We start from the raw sequence: 24,041 nt of genomic DNA on the forward strand, positions 1-24,041 counted from the left end.
CAATTTTATAAATCCAAAGAAATAATTGATTTACTGAAATACTTTTTAAAATTTTTGATGTTGAATTTTTTGACTTATTTCCCAAAATCCCTTTAACCCAAAAATATGTTCCCGTCAAAAACTCCGATAGATTTTTGTGGTACGGGTTGTCAGACACGTTGCTGAATCTTACTTAAGAAACAGACCCAGTTATATTATGACAACCGGTTCAGTAGTAGTAGCAGTAAAGATTCATTTTAACCATTTTGCAAAGAGAAGGTATCCTAAATAATTACATAAAAATATATCAACTGGAGAATTTGCAGAAGTATAATTTACGAGAGTTACTCGACTGACAGATTCGCTCCACACTCGCGAGGCGCCTAGAGGCGTTCGGCACGAGGCTTGACGAGTGGAATCTGTAAGTTTTCTCGCTATCTACACTTTCGATGTATTTAGTTACGTTGGACGAGATTGGATATCTACTTTATGTGTTTACCATAAATATAAGTGTTATATTAATTCTAAAAGGCCGTGCCCGTAAGAGATAGGAGGTGATCAACCTTCTGCGCCTGATATACGCTGACTTCAGCGCAGAGGAAACAGTCACCCACGTAGTCCTGGAATGTGACGCTGTGGCTTATCAACGTACAGAAATCCTCGGAGCGTGAAGCCTGCGAAGTGCCCAGGAAGCTTCTGTGCTTTTGGAAGGAGTTAGGCTGGCTTAGTTAGCCAGGGCTTTACGCACAACGAACCTATTAAGAGTCTAACTGCGGAAATGGAGTCCCTACATACATACATACGCTGACCTTTACCGTATGAGCGAGTGTAAGAAGCGTACTTAGACATTAATAAAGTTTATATCAAAACTATGACCCCAGGAATGAAAGTAGGACTATGCTAACACTGCTCTTAACTTATATAATATAGGTATATTTTATTGTTTTATAAGACACGTGCGGACAGGCCGCACTAGCAGCAAGCAGATTCGTTTACTTTAGCTGATAAGAAGGGGTGGAAAACTTGCAGTAAATTTGTTTATGTAATACTTGAACGATGACTTATTAAAGAAATGATGACTTAAATAAATAAATTATTATCTATAATATTAAAAATATGAAAACTGATGCATGGAAAAATTATATTTTATTCAAATAAGTTCAGAGGCGTAGTGTAAGCCATATAATTCTTAGTAAAATAAAAAATTATAACTACAACATTTTTATTATTGAAAAATAAATACATAATATTATTTGAACTTCAAATCTGACACAACAGCTATGTGATCCGACGGAAATACTATACTTGGTAGTGCTATATGAGCTCTTAATTCTTCAACGCTTGGAAAAGGCACGACCTGAAAAAACATAATCATTTAAATTGGGGGGGGACTTTGATTTTCTTATTTGGTGATTACGCCAACAGTAATTATTAATTTTTTACACATATTGCCTACACATTGTCTATGTTTAAAAACGAAATGCATTTTTAAGGATTCTGACAAAAATTTATGTACTATTTTTTTGTTCGCTTACTTAGCTAACAAGATGAAGGGGGTATTAATTGAAGTAAATCTGCTGACGTAATACTTGAAGGGAAGATATTTTCATACAAAACTACCATTTCGAAGCCTGCCAAATCTGTCTTCGATGGCTACATTGTTTGAACGGTTAATTAATAAAAATTTGCGACGCAAATTTAAATACCTGTTCCACTTCCAGATTATTTACATCATAATAAATATAGTCTAGACATTCAGCAAATCCTGCAGTAAAATTTGTGTATTGTGGTGTTCCGCAAGCACTCCCAAGAAGAATTGGTTGTTCGAGACTTAGACCAGTTATAGCTTGTTCAGTGTCTGTGGACAGAAAATTCTGAAGATAAGGTTTTGGATAAATGGAAAAATTCGTAGTCGTGACGTGGGGTAACATTTATAGTCCAAATATAACAAAGGCTAATAAATAAATTAAAAAAAAATATAACAAATTATGAATTGACATACATTTATTACATTACATCTTTCAACATACGTCATTAGAAACTGTACAACACATCAATAAGCTGTTATTATAAATATATTTTAGGTAAAAATTATTTCTTTTTTAAAATATGAAATTTTGATTTAAGACTCGTTAAAATATAAATTGCCTAATTTATATGGGACCATAGTGTTAATTCACCTTAATTTTTATCTTTACATATTATGTTTTGGTAAATCAATATCAAAGTCCCAAAAAAAAAATCACAAAATTTTTTTTGCTAGCTTACTTGATTTCCAGTCAGGTAAAGTACTCGGAGCATGTCCTGTAGTGTATAGTTTATAAATTCCAGATTGAGGATCACTATTAAAGTCGCCACACAATATCATTGATATTCTCTTATCAGGATACTGAAAAACAAAAAAACAATTAAAATTTCTACCAGAAAAACTTTACATTGACATTTAAAAAAATAATAATCATTACATGCCTGTATCAAGTTTATGCACTTGTTTAATGGTCTTATTAACAGATTGTTTCGGGTTTACAAATAAAACTGTGATTAAAAATGACATTTTTAGCAACTTCATAGAGATCTTTTATTTTTTCTATTATTCTTATTTCATACATATTTCATTTTCAGGCACCCAGTATGGATACAGGTTGGACCAGACTATAGTTGTACAATTGTAGCAATAATTTTAAGAAAAACCTGGGGAAAACAATGAACTAAAGACACAACATTGCGTCAAGCTTACAAGAGATACTGTTGACCAATCACAATCATACGAAACAATCATTTCATTTTGCGTATAGCTAGCCGAGACGGTAAAAAATGGAAATTTACATCCCCATTGTAATTTATTTTATAATTTTGTAATTAATGAATTGAAGACGTCGTAAGATGTAGTAGATAAGTAATACGGTATATCACTTTCTGCCGTACTTTTTTTCTCTAAATTACAGTAGATTTAAGTACTTATAATATATTTATTTAACATTAAGTATTTTTACATTAATTAAAATTTACCTGTGTCCTTAATTTATATTGAATATTCTTTAACCAATAAATAATAATTCCACCCTGAATTAGTCGAATGTGATCTGCATCTGGATGAAAATACAAATGTGTATTACCAACAATAATTATTTCATTTTCATTATCACAGGACTGTAAAAATGTAGCACTTGCTACCGTTGATCTGTCTAAGAGCCGATTCTTTAATTCATCATTATCTCGAACTGCATCCCAAATGTGCTGTAAGTAAGATTCAGTTTGTACAGCAGTTGACAGGAGAATTTGATCATCCCCTAGACATCTGGAATCAAGAATAAATTATTGCAATTATTTTGTTCTGTAAAAATTCACTTTTTTATGCAACATATTATTATAAAACATGGAATCAGACAAAAATATACCTTATGCAACTCAACTGATCTATTCATACCCCTATGCATATCAAATATTTTGTATGGAAAATATACATTTTATACATTGTGATGTCAAGATGATGACTTATTTTGCTATAATTACATAATAAACCTAAAGTTATTTTGACATTATACAAAATGATGTTTGATTCATTTTGTCCATCAATTAAATCCCAGGGGTCCAGGGATAAATATCATACCTAAACCTATTTTCTCTATAAAAACAGGCAAGCCCTTCAGCAACAGATTTTCCTTTTTTGTAAAATAAGCCTTTTAGGCCATCCATTTGTAAAACACAGCTTAAAGAATAGTCAAAAATTTTGTTATCCACTTCTTGCAGGCAAATTATATCAGCATTATATCCTGCAATAAAATAACAAAGAATATTCTGATTTAAATATGATTTTTTAAATGGACTTAAGATTTATACTTCTATACTAAATGCTATTTAAGAGTAAAAAACAAATAAACAGAGTAATTACTATTGCTGCAGGTTTATATTAAACCAAGCAAGTTATGAGACAGTATTTGTAGAAAATAAGCTATCACCTGTTAGTTCCTTTAATATTAATTGTTTTCGATAATCAATTTCTAATGCATATGATGGACAATATGGATGTAACACTGTTCTAGTGTAATCAGAATCACAATATAGATCAGCTAATATGTTGTATGTCACACAACGAAAACTGAAAATAAAAATCATGTTATATTATTATCTTTAAGATGTTGCATACTGTGTAATAACTTACTATTCAATTTTAAAAAAAATTAGTTGTTATCCATAGTCCTTTAAATACCTTTTATCTTCTAATCTATGTTTGGTAAAGAAATGTCTCAATTCAAAAGGGCATGGGCCAGGACCAGCTTCTACAACATGTTTTGAAATTACTTCAACACTGGGCCCAGACATTAAAGAGTTCTCTAAAAATAATTAAATGATTTAATATTATTTCCATAAATAAAGAATTTAGTTATCATTCTAATAATGTTACTCACTTGGGATACATTCTAATTTTAATTTCATACCAATATCCTCAGAAACTGGAGTGTAACTATGAGATTTTTTTATAAAATCCCATTTAACATGGCTGTCAATAATAGAATTTCCTTTTTCATTTACCACTTTTGCTCTATACCAATTAAAATCACTTAATTCCTTATCCATATAGTTTGATTCTAAATGCTCAGGGTAGACAGGAAAGCCTACTAAAATGCTTTTTGGTAAGTTAAAATTCAGGACCCATGGTGAATTAAAAACTAAATCATAAAGGTGATCATAAATTTTCATTTTTATAGGACCTTGTAATTGAAACAGTTCTATGCATGTATAAGTGTCAGAGACCACATCACCATTATTATTAAAAATTTGAACTTCAATACTGGTATCTTCTTTCGCATCTTTCTTCTTTACTTTTTTATTTACTGCTTTTTGAACGTTGACGCCTATACGAGTGCATAAGTTTTGTACCACTTCTGAACTGCTCCGACTTAAATTAAACTGCCGTATCGTATCTTTAACTTTTAGCAAAAAAGTGATATCAATTTTATCTTCACTGGGTATATGCCTGAAGTAACATTTATCTATATTCATTCTACTAGTTGTTGATAGTTTAACTAAAGAATGCAAATCCCTAATAAACACCGTAAACCTATTTTGCATAACGGAACTAGAAAAAAATAATGTTTTAACTAACTAGTTAACATGAAATATGACATAACCCTAAATAGCTGATAGCTCCATTTCTACTTTATTATTCATACAATACTCTGTGGCTTTGCTGTGATTGTCTCACGTTCACAATCAAATATCAATGTCATTATATGACATGACAATGATGTGACAACGTGTCAAAAGTGTTGCTACGTGTAGCTCGTAATTCAAAAATAAATTTCAGTGGACTGCCAACTCGATAGTAGGTCCTTTGAATTTACTTTCGAAAACTTCTTGATAATTTTGTTATACATTCCAACCAGCCTTTATAAGCAATACAATGGTAAGTGTTTAGAGCGTTTTTGTTCTTTAGATAAAATTATTCATAAAACAAACTAATAATATTATTATATACTGCTAATCTTTTCAGCCTGCTGCTCCGAGTTCAACGTCGGTGGGATCAGGTAGTCGTTCACCAAGCAAAGCCTCAATAGCTCCAAGAGCTTCAAGTGGTGGTACTGTACGTCAAAGGAAGACTACAACTACAACCACTGCTGCTCGAAGCCGAACTACCGGCGCTGGCTCTGGTGGCATGTGGCGTTTTTACACTGATGATTCACCTGGTGTTAAAGTGTAAGTTTAATTACTAGGGTTAAAGGAGTAAAATTTACAATGATTCTTATAAGAATTTTGGTTGGTGATATTGGTTTTCCTATTCAATATACCTGGAAATAATAAAGTTTCTACTAAATGTTTTCCATTTTATTACAATAGTGAGGTTCACAGTACAAAACAAACATGTTTTAAGTATTTGCCATATATTTTACAACCAATTTTCATATAGCTGTACAATTTTGTGTTTGGTTAAACCCAGTCTATGTAGTCCTATTTTAATGTATTAAATTTCTTTTTTTTCAGAGGTCCAGTACCAGTGTTGGTTATGTCCCTTCTATTTATTGCATCAGTTTTTATGCTACACATCTGGGGAAAATACACTAGGGCTTAATTTTAAATATTTAATAAGACTGTCACTGGAATAAAATATATTAAGTGAAATATTTAAGGTGTGAGTGAATTTATATTTGGTGGTAATATGATTAACAATCTTATACAGTACACAACATTAATTTTGAATCAAGGTTATTATTGTTATAAGGGCACATTTTGAACTGCTGATTGTTAATTTCATTGTGAATTGGGATGCATTTAAACAATTCATTTCATTACTGTACCATACATTATTTCTCATTCTAATAGCTATATAATAAATTAAGTTAATAAAGTACACTTAATAAGATTGTGGTTTTCGTTATAGAAAAAGTGAAAATCCTTATTTGGCTAGGTTCATTGTGGATAAAATGTTAAAAATGCTAGGTGATTTTAATACATAGATTTTTGTGTATGTTAAAAAAATTCCACAGAGCAAATGTGAAATATGCATAATATGCCTACTTACATTAACCACAACCAATGATTGGATTATTTTAAGATTTTAGAAACACAACAAAAACAATACAAAGAAAGGATCATCATTCTAGAGAGATAAGTTTAGGGTTCAGACTCTATTTAATATGTATTAACACTAGTCTTGACCTCAGATGTCTATCTGATTCCAAATATTTTCTCCATGTGCAAGTTGGTTTAATTAACATTTTGTTCTGAAAATACACTGTAAATCAGTTTTCTGTTCTGTAAGCCAGTGTTAAATGGTCAAATAATACACAATGTCCAGAGAGTCGAATGTTCAGAATACTTGTACTAGTCTAGAATGTCAGCAGACATAGAAATTACACTTCACATTGTTGGAAACTCGAGACTCCTGCTTAGACGGTTGTGCAAATAAAAGAAATCAAATGCAAAAATATTTATATTTATTTAGAGGTACATACGTAAAAATTGATCTTAAAAGATTCAAAAATATGTAAAAATTAAGTTCATAAAATAATATTTACAATATCAGCCTTATATTTAATCTCAACTTATTAAGCTACCTTCAATTAATGAAACAGATAAGACCTTAATTTGTTTTTAAAATAATACTAAAACACTGAGCACATAGAGAGCTAAAATAGTATGGCCAATAATATGTAATAATAGGTTCCTAATCAAAATTTAACAAGACCAGAGAATATAAAAAATAAATAAATAAATAATCTGAAAAAAATATTACATGAAATATCAGGTATTTGTTTGGATATGACCTAGGTTTAAATTGTAAAGCTAATAGGGTTAATCATACATATGCTTCCACACGTCTTCCCTTAACTTTGTCAAAAAATTGGCGCCATGTCACTATTGTTTTGCTTGACCAGATCCAAAAACTAGATGTTATCCCAACAATCATTGTCATAAGATATTTTATGATAAACATTTCAAATTTTGGTCTGTCTGCTTCCTGCTTTGTAAATGGACAAGGGATTGAGTATTTCGGAGAAGAGCACATATCACGATGCCATGTTACCATCCATGAATCAAAATGAGCCTGTTCATAGAACAAGCATGCTATAACAATAAGGGCTGGCACGGTGTAGAGGACACCAAAGATGCCTATACGAATCATTAGCTTCTCAAGCTTATCTGTTTTTGTTCCATCATGTTTCATGACAGTTCTAATCCTGAACAAAGAAACAAATCCAGCAAGTAGAAATATGGTTCCCAATACTAGATAAGCACATAGAGGGACCAAAACAAATCCTCTAAGAGCTTCAGCATCCCATAGTCCAACATAGCATACTCCTGACAAGACATCCCCTGAAATGTACAAACAGCTATTATAATACAAAAATCAACATATCCTACAAACTCTGTAGACATAATACTCACCATCAACATTACCCATGGCCAATATTGATATAGTTTTAACTGCAGGGACTGCCCAAGCTGCTAAGTGAAAATATTGAGAGTTAGCTTCAATTGCTTCATGGCCCCATTTAAGACCAGCTGCCAAGAACCATGTTAGTGTTAATATAACCCACCAAATACTTGATGCCATACTAAAGAAATATAGAATCATAAAAAGAATTGTGCATGGTTCATGTTTAGTTCCTTGAGTTATAACCATAATGTTTGGTAATTTTGTTCCACTCACAGTCATCGAAAATGGACCTTGACAACTGACACTGTCTCCAGCACCCCATCCTATAATGTATGCAGTGGCTACCATTAAGTAACATACTGACAGAAATATTATTGGTCTTTCTGGGTATCTAAATCTATCAGTGTCAATTAAAAATGTAAGAACTGTAAAAAGGCAACTGGATGCACATAGTGTTGCCCAAACACCAATCCATAGTCTAGCAAAATTCTTTTCATCCTTGCTGAAAAACATTCCATTACAGGGTGCCCCACAATCATGCTCAACTTTATCTCCAACTTTAAGAGAATATTCCAAGTCAAAATTTTTTGGTATTTTAAATTGTACAGGGCAAACAAACCCATAATTTTTAGCTCCATGTAACTTAGCTGGATCTCTGTCAATATTAGATTTATATTCAACCTTTGGAAGTCTTCGTTCTTGTGAGATACGAGTTGCCTGAGAAACATTATTATTACCAAAACACATTACACTTTCATCAGTCTTAACTGGAAACTTTGAACAGTTTAAGTGGTCAGGCCACTGAAATCCAAAATGTTTTACGCGTTCATTGCAATCAAGTTGAACTATTTCGCATAAATGACGACATGGAGGTATTGGTGTATCCAATATAGTGCATACAGGCGCATACACTGAGCATAAGAATGCTTTTAAATCTGGTGAACAATTATTTTTTATGAGTGGAGTAAAAATACTGTAAACTTCAGATCCAGCATCTTCTTGTTTAACGTGATCAATTAAGTTTGGGAAAATCGTCTCATTATACCTTATCTGTTGGCAATATTGAATAGTAATTGGTTCACAACGACCATGGTGAGGTATTATATCTCCCTGATAAATAGGAACACGTGAACATTCGGTAATAATAAACAACTGAAATAGTGATTGTATAAACAACATCCATATTTTTCCCATTTTTAATGTGACACTTGTGTTAAATTTATGGCATGTGAAAATAGCTCATTGCTATTAGCTTAAATGAGAGAAATTACCAACAGATATATGCATAACATTTTTTAAGATTTTGACACAAAATAATATTTAATTCAGACTACGGTACGGTTACAAAATCTCTACGGCCATTTTGAATTATAACCAACCCACAGTATATAATACATAATAAATAACAATATGCCAACCATAGTGTAGCAGAAAGAACCTGTGTAGCGTGGACTGCCGACTGTGATGAGGATTCATAATTCATATCTGTTAGAAATTAGAAAAATAAAATAGTCCTTGGGGCTTAGTCAAGGTGCCTTAACAGTAGTAGTGTATGTAGAAAGTCAAAAATTAAATTTGTATGAAACTTTGTCGACACGAACTGTCATTTCCCATTATATTGTACTCTATGGTCTTTAGTCTTTCAAATCTGTGGTAAAAAGTTGTTTTTACAAATGTTTCTTTATATGTTTATTAGTTTGAGTTTTCAAATTTTATAATACTCAATATAATTTGCTAATTTAAAATATGGATGCTGGAGCAGAAAATCTTGATTTTGTTAAACTCGTTAATGTAAAGGGAAATGTTGATAATATCACTCCTCATAAAATAGCAGTTGTCGCTTTTATTAGAGAATATGGGTTGCTGAAAATTGAAGGTAAAGAAGTGAATATGATTTTAATATAGTTTATTTAAATAAAGTTTGAATTTTGTAACGCTTTGTAATAACGATAAAGAATTATTTTACAGCCAGAGAAATGTCTGAGCGCACAATAGCTCCTAAATATAGAAAGGATTTTTGTATTTTGGCTTTAAAAATAATACAGGTAATCAAATATTATATTGTGGAATTAAATAATACAGTTGAATTTTTAAAACAAAAAGTAACTTTTAGTTAAAGGTTGACTAATACAGGTAATGTTTAAAATTTAAGATTTGTTTTAGTGTCCTGATATGGAGTTCAAAGAGTTAGAAGCGCTTCTTACAGATGGAAGGTACAATCTTTTGAGTGTACACTTACAGAACTTTTGTGTTAGACTGCAAAACATTTATATAAATGGAATAAATGCACTGATGGATTGTGTTACATCCACATTGAAGATGTTGATGATAGAACAATCTGAAGTTAAGCCATCTATTGTTAATAGATGCAGTGTCATAGGTAAATATTGTTTACTTTATAAGAAAAAGAAAATAAGCAAATAAATTATGTTTCCTAAAGACTTTCGTTAAAAAAATTACTTAATCTATATTTATTGAGACTGGTCTTAAGATTAATTGTTGCATGGAGATTCTGATGTGTATGTGCTGTTAATTTATAATTTTAAATTTATTAAAAAAGCTATATATTTTAAAATACCTAATGGATAGCTGTGTATTACCTATGTAAAGTGAGGAATTAGCTTTCTGTGCTGCCCCACCCAAAACATTGTAGAACTGGGATCAGACATACTATCATCATATATCATATATAATATAGATGAATATTTTTTCTGTGAACATTGAAGCCAAATAGAATAGATTTTTTTATTAATTTGTTGTTTACTTAATACCTTTGGACGTGAAAACCTCTATATAATTATAAATATAGTATATAAGTCGATATTGCCGGCTGCACGCACAAAAAACATGACGCATGCAGCGTAACCTCGCTCTGAGGCGTTCCATTTAGGGCAAGCAAGAGCGCGGAACGAGCGCGGCAGCGTTCGTTTGATGAAAAATTTACATAATTGTATTTATGCGTACAAATAAATGTAACTTGATCAATTCAATTTCCATTTACCTCCTTTTCTTTATCCATACGAAATATCTATCAAACAAATAAAATTAAATTGTTTCTTTGAAAAATGCAATCATTCCATCAGTAATTTCTTATGACATGGTGACATTCAACTATTATCAGTAAACCAACTTTACGGACAACCAATTTTTTTATTGAAGATTATTATTAATATGTTTGCTTTCAGGATTTTACCTCAGGAGGATTGTATTGCATTTGGATAAACTGACTTTTATTCAACTTGGTACATTGTATAAATCATTCTGTCAATATTATCAAAAAGGTAGACCAGGTCTTATGATGAGATCCTTGAGCAAAGAGGTATGTTAAGAGTCAGAGAGTCCACTGACTACTCCTTAATTCAAATCTAAGAAGTATCATGTAAATCAGTCCCAATGAGGCAAACACATTTCTGAGTGAATTTCATTAAAACATTGAAAAAAAAAATGTTTCTTTGGGTTTCAAACTTAGCACTCTTTATTATAATTATTCCATCTTATATTGTAAAATAGTAGGTAATTTAAAAGAGTATCAGACAGAATCATGACAGTTGTTATGGTTCTTACTAATTTATCTATGGCATACAATGTGTATTGTGTATATTCACTCACCTACATAATTTTTTTTCACAATGGCAGTTTAAATATTATTTAGTATGCATGTGTTTCTTAACATGATATATTGGCTTTATATAATTTTTCAGAAGCTGCATAATATTGATTCACAGACATCAACGTCTATGAATGATGAATCAAGACCTCAAGAAATTCTTTCAAAGTTTATTGGAGATAAGGATAAGTAAGCAGATACATATAAACAAGTATTTACATAAAAGCATATAAATTGTGTCCTAATGTAACATATTTATGATGAATAATTTAAAAAAATCACATCCTTTTGAAAATAAAATAAGTTATAAATTTTTGATAAAATTAAAAAAAAAGAGTTGGTTCATCCACTTTATTAGATTCATTTAACCATAAAGGGAGGAAGATATTAGAAAAATGAAAGAAAAAATAATTTACCACTACCAATTTTTAAACGACCTGTGCAACGCACTCGCGAGCCCTCTGGCATTGAGTGTCCATGGGCGGCGGTATCACTTACCATCAGGTGAGCCTCCTGCCCGTTTGCCCCCTGTTCTATAAAAAAAAACAAATTCTTTAGCTTTGCATTAGTAAGCATGTACATAAAATCGAAATACTAGAAAATAAAAATGCAGCATAGTTTCTGCATATAATATCATATATTATTAATTTAATAATGTATAACATATTATTTATTGTTGTTTATATAATTTTTGTATAGCAACTTCGAAGAGTGTCAGTGGTCACGAAAACAAGCGGAGCTATTTACGGCCCAACAGGCCAACTTATTGCAGATTAATCCAAAAATGGCGCTGGCCCCAAAGCAGTTGCAAAAGATGACAATGCAAATCATTCACGACATACCTGAATATCCAGACGTGGTAATTATATAATTTATATTATCCACTTGATAAGATGCCTGTGAAAGATACCAGTTCTTCCAGCACCTCACACATATATGTACGTCAAAATAGGTCTGTGTAGAGCAAGATTTATCTGGTTGATTAAATTTTGTAAAGAAAATGTTATTTTAAAAGAGTTTTTTCTAAATTTAGGTTACGACTTAGAACTAGTAGAGTAGGTGCAACTGCAACTAAAGTGAAAATTACTTGGAGGTGTTCCAATCAAGGTCTCCCAACACACCTACATAATCAGTATCATTAAATTCGTGTATATGATGTTTAAGTCCAACTCCAATTTGCTGTTAGATGTTATAGTCAATTCTACTAATTAAAATAATGTTCATTTATAATACAAAATATTGGTAGATTAATTATAAATTATTCTATTAAAATATGACGTCAGACGCGACTTAAAAATGAATGTATGTACCTAATTAGACATTAAATTAATTAATTTTTATTTAAATGTTTAAGAACATAAACCGCAATATGATACAAAACATTATTTTCAGCATTTTTTAAGTTTTTTGAATTGCTTGCGGATGAAAGAATTTTGTGGCGCACAAGAGTCGTTGTACAACTGTTTTGACCGGCCTGTCTTTAGTATTGGCAATGGTAGTGATAAAAACAAGAATTTCCGATTTGCTGCCCTTAACAGAGCTGCAATGCACGTTCAGTTTGGTCATAAGTAAGTAATTTCATACCTCATATTCACAAAAGCTTATTTCATTGAAGTACTTTCGTCTCTTTCTGTGAAATAGTGTTTACGCTGTGATGAAAAGGGACACGTAGGTACATTCGTTATAACGGCGCAATTTAATTTTTTGTTAGTAAACACACTGTATTCATTTTCTCAAGTTATTCTTATTAACATGTAAAATTTTCCATTAAGTACTTTCGTTTCACAAACAGTGTTAGAGCCAAAGGGGAAAAAAAAGTACTTTCGTCTCTTTCTGTTGAATAGTGTTTACGCGGTAATAAAAAGAGACATGTACGTTAGCTATAACGGTGCAATAAAAAAATAAAAAGAAAACTACTATTAATTTCCTCAGACCTCTAGCTATGGAAGGTGTTCGCGAAGCCCTGGCGAAAGCCCAAGAGGCAGGTGACAGTGCGTGTATGTCTCATGCGGCGGCTTGGGGAGCCCTAGCGGGTGGGAGAGCTCGTCGAGCTGCGTTGTTATCTCGTATGCCTCGTGCACCTAGGGCTGCTGCAGCAGCAGCTCAGTTCATGGCCTTGCATGCAGCACTCAACTTTGTCAAGCCGTGCGAAGTGTTTCAGGTATTGGAATACTTGATTTTTGTTATTTATTGAAACAAAAGCAATCAACGGTTGAAATGAGAGCGAGTCAAAGGCTCCTATTACCCGATTTATCTTTACATCGACTTGAATGTTAATTTGAGTTTCATAGAAAAACCGACAGATGATGTCCTGTACCCATATTTTTCATAATAAGAACACATTTTAATACAATAATAAATCCAAAAAAAATTATCACCCGCTTAAGAGGAGTAGACCAGTGTCGATAATTTTTGAAACCAAAAAAAATTACAGTAGGATGAAACCCATTAGAAATGCAGGGGAATATGATCAAAATGAAAGGAAAAATAAATTACGGTCGATCCGAGTTCGGGAAGTGGGAGGGGGGTGACTTTTAAGGGGGAAAAATTGTTTATCTTGATTTCCGGCGAAACTACCAGTCCTATGGAAAAAAGTTAAATGGCAAAGTTGTAGGTCATAAAAAGATCTACAACTTTGGTATTTACAATTTTTTCACATAACCTCGAAATTTAGGTGAAAAATTCAAAAAACCAAGTTTTTAGTTTTTTATTTATATCTTTTTTAAAAAGTTTTTTTTTCTACGAAATTTGGTGAAAACTTACCTTATTATGTCCCAAATATACTGTAATTTATTTGATTAAAAATATTTATTTTTTCGCCTCATTTTAACTTAATATCAAAAAAGCACCCTAATTTTCAATCGAAAATTCTGACGTCAAAATTTCAGCTTTTTTCAAAAAGTTTGGGGGCTTTTTGTTCGTTGAAATATCTACTTTCTGATGGTGTAAAAAAAAATATACATTACTATAGGAAATATTATTAGAAAATGCAAAAAATTGAAAAAACCTCAAATTCGAAAATTTTCTTTTAATTATGTACAATTTTGAGGTATTTATTAAAATTTACACTTTAATTACTCAAAAAACGTAAGATTTCATGCTTCATTGATAAACGAAAAAATTGCAAATTAAAATATACTTCTATAATTAACAAACAAATAAGTTAATAAAGTTAATATTTAATAAGACATATACAATATTTTGAAAAAGTTGTAGAATCTTCTGTAAATAATATTTGTAGATGCCTATTTATTGCTGTTTTAAGATAATTTATATACCTGAGTGACCTTCGGTGAATTTAAGCCCAGTGTAAGTTATTTCATTGAGAAGTGGGGATAGACCTAGGAGGGTCTGGGCCTTACTGCTACCTGCTATTTCGTAGCAGCTGTAAAAACCGTTAGCCAGTATTCGAGATACAGAGTAGTGTACAACATCGTTTTTAAAAATACACCTGCAGGCTGAGTTACTCTAAGTGATTTGTGAGAAATTTACTTTATTCAAAGAAAAATTCAAAATTCACCGAAGGTCACTCAGGTATATAAATTATCTTAAAACAGCAATAAATAGGCATCTACAAATATTATTTACAGAAGATTCTACAACTTTTTCAAAATATTGTATAGGTCTTATTAAATATTAACTTTATTAACTTATTTGTTTGTTAATTATAGAAGTATATTTTAATTTGCAATTTTTTCGTTTATCAATGAAGCATGAAATCTTACGTTTTTTGAGTAATTAAAGTGTAAATTTTAATAAATACCTCAAAATTGTACATAATTAAAAGAAAATTTTCGAATTTGAGGTTTTTTCAATTTTTTGCATTTTCTAATAATATTTCCTATGGTAATGTATATTTTTTTTTACACCATCAGAAAGTAGATATTTCAACGAACAAAAAGCCCCCAAACTTTTTGAAAAAAGCTGAAATTTTGACGTCAGAATTTTCGATTGAAAATTAGGGTGCTTTTTTGATATTAAGTTAAAATGAGGCGAAAAAATAAATATTTTTAATCAAATAAATTACAGTATATTTGGGACATAATAAGGTAAGTTTTCACCAAATTTCGTAGAAAAAAAAAACTTTTTAAAAAAGATATAAATAAAAAACTAAAAACTTGGTTTTTTGAATTTTTCACCTAAATTTTGAGGTTATGCGAAAAAATTGTAAATACCAAAGTTGTAGATCTTTTTATGACCTACAACTTTGCCATTTAACTTTTTTCCATAGGACTGGTAGTTTCGCCGGAAATCAAGATAAACAATTTTTCCCCCTTAAAAGTCACCCCCCTCCCACTTCCCGAACTCGGATCGACCGTAATTTATTTTTCCTTTCATTTTGATCATATTCCCCTGCATTTCTAATGGGTTTCATCCTACTGTAATTTTTTTTCGTTTTTTACTATTTTTGAAGGCTTCGGCACTGGTCTAGAGTTGATATAAAATCTTGACCAACTCATATTGTTAATATCAGTTAGATCTTGTTATAAAATCTTCTGTGCGTTAAGTACGCAAGATGTCGGAAAAGCATACGTTGATAATATGATTATTACTAAATAATATTTTGTAAGAAATAATTTTTTCTTATCTTTACAGATAATAAGCAAAGGAGATTCCTTAAATTACATGCATTCATTGACAGACCTCACCATGGCGGCATTGGCGAATACGGCCGCCCTTTGGGGTCTTTATGGGAAATCTGAAATGGCCTCTATCAATTGCCAACTCTTGTTGAATTTAAATACAAGTAATACATATGACTTTCTTACTTAGAATGTAATCTATTGCAACCTTTTTTAATTTCGACATTCAGTAATAATAATAATAATACAATGAATATAATCTGCAATTGTTATATAATATTTATACAGAATGCAAAATCGGCACGGGTGCCGCATGGCAATGGGGCGATACAAGTGCGACGGCGGGTGCGGGGGCAGTGGGCGTGGCAGCGTGGCGGGGCCACGTTGCCATAGCAACCGCGCTCGCTTCTCACTTCACTACGCCGCCCGCGCGAGCTCTTAACTTAAGACATCACGCTACATTCGCGCTAAGAGCCGGTAATATGTCTTTATAAAAATTATTATTGAGTTAATAGATATTAATTGGATTACTATCCAGCACTTATGGTTAATTTTTAACTATGAAATTTATTTATCGTAACATTTACGAAACCTTTATTATTTACTTCTGGAATGTTATTGTGGTTTATACTTGACAGTAGTACCCGAGAGTTTTAGTTATTTATCTTACTCTGTGTAAACTATGACCGCCAGACAGCGCGCGTACGCATAAAAGGTCTTACCCGATTTGTACTTTTATTGCATCTAATATTTCTTTTGATTTACACATTTTTACTTACTATATTATACCAAGGTAGTGTAATGACACACAACACACGAAAATCTCTATGAAGGCCTTTGAACAGTTTCACACAACCATATTTAAAAAAAATATGTGTACTATATTTTCAAAACTTCACAATTTCGCAGGAAAATGGGAAGAAGCCGAACAAAGTATACGCGAATTAGCGTCATTCGATAGGTGGGAAAGTCAATTACTGAAAGCAGAGATGTACTTTTTGAAAGGTGACCCCACGAATTCCCTCGAAACGTTACAAGATATTTTGGAAAATTGTAAAACTGAAGATGACAGCCAACATTATATTCCCCTCCGTTTAAAAGCAATGATTCTAGAATCGGAAGTTGAGCATTCATTTAGTAGTGTACAATCGATAAACATAATATTGTTGAACGAAGCGTTGACGATAGCTAGATTATCGCACTTGCATTATCTCGCTGCGTGTATAGAAATGCATATAGCGAACGTGCAGTTGCATATGGGATGTTCGAAAAAGGCTTTACTATTGGCGAGAAAGGTTCTACCAACGATTATGGAACATGGCAGCGCTTACGATGTGGCAAGAGGTATGTATTAGTGTCTACCTGCAGTAGTTATGTGGGCAACACTGTTACATAATTATAGTTGGATCAGTAATCTTGATACTTTATAACGGAATTGAATTGCATATCATTTTTTTAAATTAATTAGGGTCGCGTAGCAAATAAGATAATATTAACTGAAAAGCCGGTTCTATTTGAGCACAGACTATTTTTGTCCAATAATGATTTATATGAATAGGTTTTTTTTTCAAATAAAAGAACTGGTCGTACGCCCATATACATCGGTAAAATATACAAAAAAATAATTGGTTTACAATTAAATAGTACATATTCACACAGCATGCATGCATACTCGGTGATTTTGAGTTCGATATCCCGTGGATGAGACACAATAAACATACAAAGATATATATTTTAATTCTGTTCGATTTGAATACTCTATAAATAAGTATTTTTAAAATTACCAATAATCAAATGCAAATCGGTTTGCTTCATAGTTCGTGGGGTTTTAATATAGTAAAACTTTTTTTTTTAATTTAAAGAATCACGATCAAAAAATTAACATCATGCTTTTTATCAAAAAACGAATTTAAAATAACCATAGCTTATGAAATTTTTGTAGGAATGCTTTTATATACAAAATGCCGGATAGCAACCGTATCTCCAGCAGGGGATGCAAGACAACAAGTATTGCAATCGTGTTGTGAAAGTTTGGACATAGTTAAGGAAAATTTCTCTAAAGTTGGAGCTCAAAATCGCGTGTTACAAACGTGGTATTTACAGGTGATTATTTTTTTGTTATTCCCTTATTATACATTATTAATAAAGACAGCGTACTATAATTATACCAACATAAGAAAAAAATGAGAACTTAAACATACAACTCTATGAAAAATTACTATATTTTTTTCCATTATATTTAAATAAATGAAATATTGGTAAGTATGTAAAATAGTAGTTTTTCGCCAGTTTTATACAATTTAAGCATTGTGTTGATTATATTAATGTTCAATTGCCGCAATTACTATGGTGACTGGGTCATATGTAATTTAAATCATAGTTTAGATTACGGGCCAGTTTTTATAAAAAATACTTAATTTCCGGAAAATAAACACAGTTACAACGTGTTAATTTGTACTAAAGTCCTGTTATTAACCAACACAACTGACGGAATATTTAGTTTTAAAATGAGAGTAATTTTTACGTTTGTTTTTCAATACATAAGAAACTGCATTATGTTTTGGTAATTATGTCACCGTTGGTCACGTGATTACGAAACTATTAATTAGCAGGCAGTTAATTTATCAACATTTATCGCCAAGACGTTATGATAGCCTGATGTTTCTTTTATATGTTTATTTAACAGCTCTTAACCTATCTTGTAAATTTGGCTTTAGACAAAAACACATCTCCAACCCCCAAGTCATTTTTTATGTCTAATTGTCTATATACGGAAGGTGTCCGAACTATTGTACTAATTTTCCTAAACGCTTTCAGGCTAGACTTTTTCATGACATTGGAAATATTGCAGCAAGGAATCAATGCGCATGGATGTTTAGACAATTAGAATCTCAATTACCTTTAGATACTTTGCAAATGTCACATATTGTATTTTAATAAAAAAAATTAAACCAACATTTATTGATTTTGATTTATTCTTAGGTTTACACGTTCAAAAAAACAAATTAGTGTAATTTGTCATTTAACAAAGCCTTTTGCACTATTTCGGACATAGTACTTTTAATATCTCGACAGAGAACTTCGGAAACCAATACTTTAGTATCGCTTTGCACATCTGATTGTTCATAAGCGCCCTCTCCTAAAATGTTTGTGTCATTCCAACAGTGACCCAGTGAAGCCTGTGATTCACAAATTCTTCCCAACTGCAATAACAGTGATGTGATATCTTCTAAAAGAGAGGGAAATGCTGTGCAAATTCTAACTAGTGATTTGAGAACTGGTTGAAACAATTCAAGACGCAAATCGCTCGGTAAAACTGATAGTAACGTAGATAGGGTATTGATGCATAATCTGGCGATCGACATCGCTTTGGGTAATGCATACTGAATTGACAAATGAGAGACTAGATCAACGGCAAAAATCTGTTTCTCTAGCGACGCTTGGCTTAGAAGTTCTGGTATGAAGTCAAGACAAATGTGCATTGAGGGTATTCCTTGTACAGTGATGGGCAGCAACTCTTTTGGATACCCTTGAAAATGTACGAGTTTAGCAAGTGACGGTTCTGAAATAAAAATTTGATGCAGAAATGAGCATATTATACTCCGAACTTCTCTTAAGGACCACATCAATTCGGGCTTTAACTGATCTTCTGAAGTCTCGAGACATGCTTCTAGCAATATTTGGAGCGCGGCGCTTTCTTGTGCCGCGACCAAGGCATTTTTGAGCTCTTCTCTTTCTGAATCAGATGTTAGTTGACCGCTTTTCTCCAATAGCGGTTTATCCAACAAGTGGCGACTCAGCTGACACCTCGAGGCCGCCAAACTTGCTTCTAATATTCTTAAGATAATTTTTAGTATTGGTCCACATCGAAAGACTCGTATATCACACCGCAATACCTGTAATGGGTCCACAAGAACATTTTCTTGGGTTATTGTGACATTTTTAGCGCCACTATTGATTTCCAACAGAGCATTGATTGTCATTATCCACAGACATCGCGGCAACACAGTGTTCAATCGAAGCCATACTTCTCTATATAATTCCTGAATATGTCGTGGGACTCCTTCACCAAGGACACATTTCACGTGTTTCACAAATGTCTCTGCGAATGGCCAAATTTCAGTAGGATTTTTACTAAGCATTGCCTTTAAAACTTTGCCAGTTTTGTACGGATTCGTTTCGATACTATTAAAAGCCTCATTAATGAACGTTTCCGATAATTTGAAATCGACATGATGCCGACACGAGTCTCCGAAAACTTGATCGTCCATCCAGTCGTCCACTAAAGATAACTGCGGGAAGTGAGTCGCCAAAAGACGTAATAAGGGGCTGAAAAGTCCTCCGTAACTCGACCGATCTTTTTGCGCTTGATGAAGCAAATACTTGATCGGAAGTTCAGAGAGGAACGCGGTAGAATAGCTCTTGATTTTTCTGCCATTCGCGATCAGAATAGCGGCATTAGTCAGCCGAATGTCTTCATAGAGCAAAAGATAGTAAATTAGAAGCAACTGTGAAGCTAATGTCGGCTTTTCGATGGTGATGTCGACTGATGATTCACCATCGATTTCCATTGGAGTAAATGAGGATTTATTCTGGCAATCAAAGTTGACACCAAATATAGAGTTTCTGAATACTTTCTTTATTTCCTCTTCCGTTATTGGTTGATTAAAATACTCATTGGATCCTTTGTTATTTATGACCAATATTGAATTGACGTAAACTTCAACTAGAGCAGGCATGACTGGGTGCAATGGGGCTGTACAATTGCAGATTTGACGATATATCCAATTTTTTATGGGAACCTTGTGTTTAGAAAATGCTCTAGATTTTAGTAACTGATGGATACAGTGCACTGGTAAATAACCAGCAATGTTACTATTGAGGTTGGCAGTGACAGGGACTTTAACTGCATGTGCAGTAACCACCTGTTGAGAAGAATTTAACTAATTAGTATCCTAAAGACATGTATTTTTACATGACAATTTAAGTTCATATTATGAAAGCATATAGTACATTGTTTGTATGTTCTGAAACTCGGCAACTTAGAAATACTTAATAGAAGGCAAATTAGGTAGTTGAAATTAAATATTAAATAAAAAAACATCCAAAAGTAGTTTCTGTATACAATGTGTGATTCTGTATGATGTGTCATAGAAAGAAATCATATGTATCTTAGGTACCTGTTCTGTAAATATTTCTTGAGTAAAGGCCTGTTTGATACGTGCCAAACCATTTGGCCGCACGGGCACTCTCATTCCTAGAGTGGCACAAACCAGCTCTCCAACTGCAGCTAATTGGCCAGAGTGAAAATGGATAGCAATCAATAATAACATCTCACCGAATGATGCAGTAAATCCAGAGTTGCTAAAAACAGTAAGTCAATTTTTTTTTAAATCTGTTAAAAGGTTATTGGGTCACTTAATATACCTAGTAATGACGTTCACTATACTTGCTGCTTTATCTTAAAATATTATTTCATATGCTGATTGCTATATTCCCCTACAAATGTTTCACTAGTGATGTAATTCATACACACCTTTCGAAATAGGCTTCTTCTTTCACAAGCCATTGCACCCATTCAATTGCTTTCTTTTCATGTTCTGGTGCAGCTAAAATTATAGAGTTACTAATAAATAATGATCCTCAGTAATAAATTTAATGAAATTAAAAAAATTAGAAACAGGTATCATTACCCATAAGAGACGGACAGGCAAGGATCATACAAAGACTCAATGAAACAAATCTAACACCAGCAGCTGTTGGTGGTGGTTTTTGTGTAACAAGTCTTAGAAGTCCCGACACTTCATCATCTTGAAATTTGATGCCCGCTATTCCTCTCAGAGCACAGTACAGTCTTAATAGTGCTGAAGCATCAACTCCTGCTGAAGCTTCTTTCAATCTATTAAGTAATTCCTGGCGTAGCTTTATAAGTGCATTGTGTCCATCACCTTTGCCTCTTTTATGTGAATTTCTTAAAAATGGAGCAAACCATGACCTTGTGTTTTGATCAGAACCTAATAAAAGGCTTGATACAAATGAAACCTACAAAGAGATGTGTTATAAACTAAAAAAAACCAGTAGAATATTGCATTATCATTAAAAAACAATTGCATACCAAATCATCTTGATGGTGTGTCAAAGTGAGATTTATGAGAAGGGAAGGTAAACGAGACACAGATGCTGCTTTGGCTCTTATTGATGCTGCCATATATGGACACATGTCACACAATGTGGAGAGAGCTTTTGCTCTAATACCTCCTTCTTCCCCTCTTTCAGCATTCATCACCAAGGACTCGGCAACTAGAACATTGAATGTTTATTTTATATAAAAAAAAACATTAACATTCTTCGTAAAACTTTATTTATGAAACTTACCATCTTGTAATGTATCAGGCATATTTGCTACAACCCATGATATTATAGTGGGACCTTTATTTACATAAAGAAGAACTTCCACTATGTCACAAATATTTAGCAAATTAGGTAATTCAGCAAGACTTATACAAATTACATCTGTTACTTCCTCAAGATATACATCATTATCAAATAATTCAGAGGGTTTAACTGTATTTTCACTATTTGCTGTACGATTCTGGTTATATTCCATTAATTGTGATTGCATTTGGATTAATTCAGATAATACCAACCTCACTCTTCTAGCAGAATCAGACTGTTCAAAATCATTTGCTATACCATTTACAATATTTTGTATTAAAAAAGATTCAACATTCTGAGATCCATTTTTTTGTCTGTAAGAATAAACATTCTAGCTTTTGAGAACCATTATGCAGTAACATGATAAGAATGTTAGTTATAATGCTTACCTTATCTGTTGTTCTTTTTTAAGGTCTACTTCTAGTGCATGAAACTCAATAGATAGTAAAGATACAATGAAATTTACCAAATCAATACCAGATAAAAGAGTTAATATATCTTTCTTTGCTTCTGCACAATATCTTGTTACATCTAATGGTGATAAGAGTGCCATTCGCACAAGACAGGGAATTATGGGCCTTATTTCTTCTGATGAACTCTTCATAAGCGTATCAATATCTACATCCTTCAGAGCTTTAAAAACGTGCGGTTGCACTTGTTTCATAAACACACTCTCCATAGCTAGTTATGCTTAATCAAGAACTTTAAAACATAACGACTACCTCTTTAGGTACGCAGTAAATTAGTTAGATTTAAGAATGTATATTATTTGTTTCCTAAAAAATTTCCTTTATGTAACAATTATAATATAAATAAGAAATTAAAAACATCACTTCATTCATAAAACAAGTGTTGATTATTCTTATTTTGATGATATCTGTCAGAAGGCATACCGAATGCCGAATGCCGATTGCCGTAGAAGGTCTAGGATGACAATTGACAGGCAACGCGATTTTTTAAAGTGTGAAACAGATTAGCTAGAGTTCTCTCGGAATAGGGAATAAAAATTTGTTGTGGACAATACTGGAGAAATAGGACACGATCTTGATACTGTTTAATTTTTATTTATCATATTAATGAACAAAAAGTATATTAGTTATTTGTATAAAAGAATGTTGTCTTTATATCGGATTCTTAAGATAGAAAAATATGTCATGCAAATAAATTAACTGTGAACAACTTTGACTTTATGCACTTATTTATTTGAAATCTTTTCAATCATACAAATAACTTAAAACCTTATTCAGAAATAGAACAAGAAATGTAAGTGGAGTTACAAAACAATTCCAAGAACTCCACTTGTATTTTTTGTTCCTCATCAAATGGTGAAGATAAAGAGGTGTAAATTATAAATCATCCTTCCAGCATTTCAATAACATATTGCTTAATGAAATCGTTTTCAATTTTCTTTACATGTTCACAACATTTTCGCCAATCACCAAATTTGTGAGAAACATGAATCGTGAATGTAATACTCTACTAAATAAATCACATACAATGCTCTTTAAATATAGGTCTGTTAAAAAAGAATAACATTTATCATGTTACTCTAACGATA

The 24,041-nt window shown here is 32.2% G+C and overlaps 5 protein-coding genes across 6 annotated transcripts; 2 read left to right on the forward strand and 3 right to left on the reverse strand.

Annotated features, from left to right (window-relative positions):
• Nucleotides 1-1,108: 1,108 nt before the first annotated feature.
• LOC110998662 (2',5'-phosphodiesterase 12) lies at nt 1,109-5,128 on the reverse strand. Its single transcript, XM_022267408.2, has 8 exons — nt 4,389-5,128; nt 4,190-4,313; nt 3,939-4,078; nt 3,590-3,752; nt 2,989-3,277; nt 2,248-2,368; nt 1,686-1,837; nt 1,109-1,336 (listed from the first exon to the last, which is right to left on the reverse strand). Exons 1-8 carry the CDS (start codon nt 5,050-5,052, stop codon nt 1,229-1,231), a joined length of 1,761 nt encoding a protein of 586 aa, XP_022123100.2. The 5' UTR covers nt 5,053-5,128; the 3' UTR covers nt 1,109-1,228.
• Nucleotides 5,129-5,239: 111 nt separating this feature from the next.
• On the forward strand, nt 5,240-6,340 carry LOC110998641 (protein transport protein Sec61 subunit beta). Its single transcript, XM_022267378.2, has 3 exons — nt 5,240-5,386; nt 5,474-5,676; nt 5,962-6,340. The coding sequence occupies exons 1-3, from the start codon at nt 5,384-5,386 to the stop codon at nt 6,047-6,049; spliced, it is 294 nt and encodes a 97-aa protein (XP_022123070.1). The 5' UTR covers nt 5,240-5,383; the 3' UTR covers nt 6,050-6,340.
• Nucleotides 5,985-9,248, reverse strand: LOC110998640 (frizzled-7). The gene is made up of 2 exons (XM_022267377.2): nt 7,867-9,248; nt 5,985-7,794 (listed from the first exon to the last, which is right to left on the reverse strand). The coding sequence occupies exons 1-2, from the start codon at nt 9,050-9,052 to the stop codon at nt 7,277-7,279; spliced, it is 1,704 nt and encodes a 567-aa protein (XP_022123069.1). The 5' UTR covers nt 9,053-9,248; the 3' UTR covers nt 5,985-7,276.
• Nucleotides 9,249-9,551: 303 nt separating this feature from the next.
• Nucleotides 9,552-19,005, forward strand: LOC110998635 (anaphase-promoting complex subunit 5). 2 transcript variants are annotated; one of them, XM_045631605.1, is made up of 13 exons: nt 9,552-9,734; nt 9,827-9,903; nt 10,022-10,238; nt 11,044-11,177; nt 11,560-11,654; nt 12,165-12,324; nt 12,858-13,033; nt 13,398-13,626; nt 16,062-16,212; nt 16,337-16,525; nt 16,958-17,392; nt 17,991-18,151; nt 18,866-19,005. In XM_045631605.1, the coding sequence occupies exons 1-13, from the start codon at nt 9,605-9,607 to the stop codon at nt 18,983-18,985; spliced, it is 2,274 nt and encodes a 757-aa protein (XP_045487561.1). In that variant the 5' UTR covers nt 9,552-9,604; the 3' UTR covers nt 18,986-19,005. The 2 variants fall into 2 exon arrangements, with proteins under 2 accessions (XP_045487561.1, XP_045487562.1); XM_045631606.1 differs by lacking the exon at nt 9,827-9,903 and having other exon boundaries at nt 9,619-9,734.
• LOC110998634 (integrator complex subunit 2) lies at nt 19,006-23,390 on the reverse strand. The gene is made up of 7 exons (XM_022267366.2): nt 22,873-23,390; nt 22,424-22,797; nt 22,164-22,348; nt 21,742-22,090; nt 21,585-21,657; nt 21,229-21,412; nt 19,006-20,973 (listed from the first exon to the last, which is right to left on the reverse strand). Exons 1-7 carry the CDS (start codon nt 23,160-23,162, stop codon nt 19,054-19,056), a joined length of 3,375 nt encoding a protein of 1,124 aa, XP_022123058.2. The 5' UTR covers nt 23,163-23,390; the 3' UTR covers nt 19,006-19,053.
• Between the last annotated feature and the right edge of the window lie 651 nt (nt 23,391-24,041).

This window comes from Pieris rapae, chromosome 16 (assembly GCF_905147795.1).
Source record: "Pieris rapae chromosome 16, ilPieRapa1.1, whole genome shotgun sequence".
Taxonomy (NCBI): domain Eukaryota; kingdom Metazoa; phylum Arthropoda; class Insecta; order Lepidoptera; family Pieridae; genus Pieris; species Pieris rapae.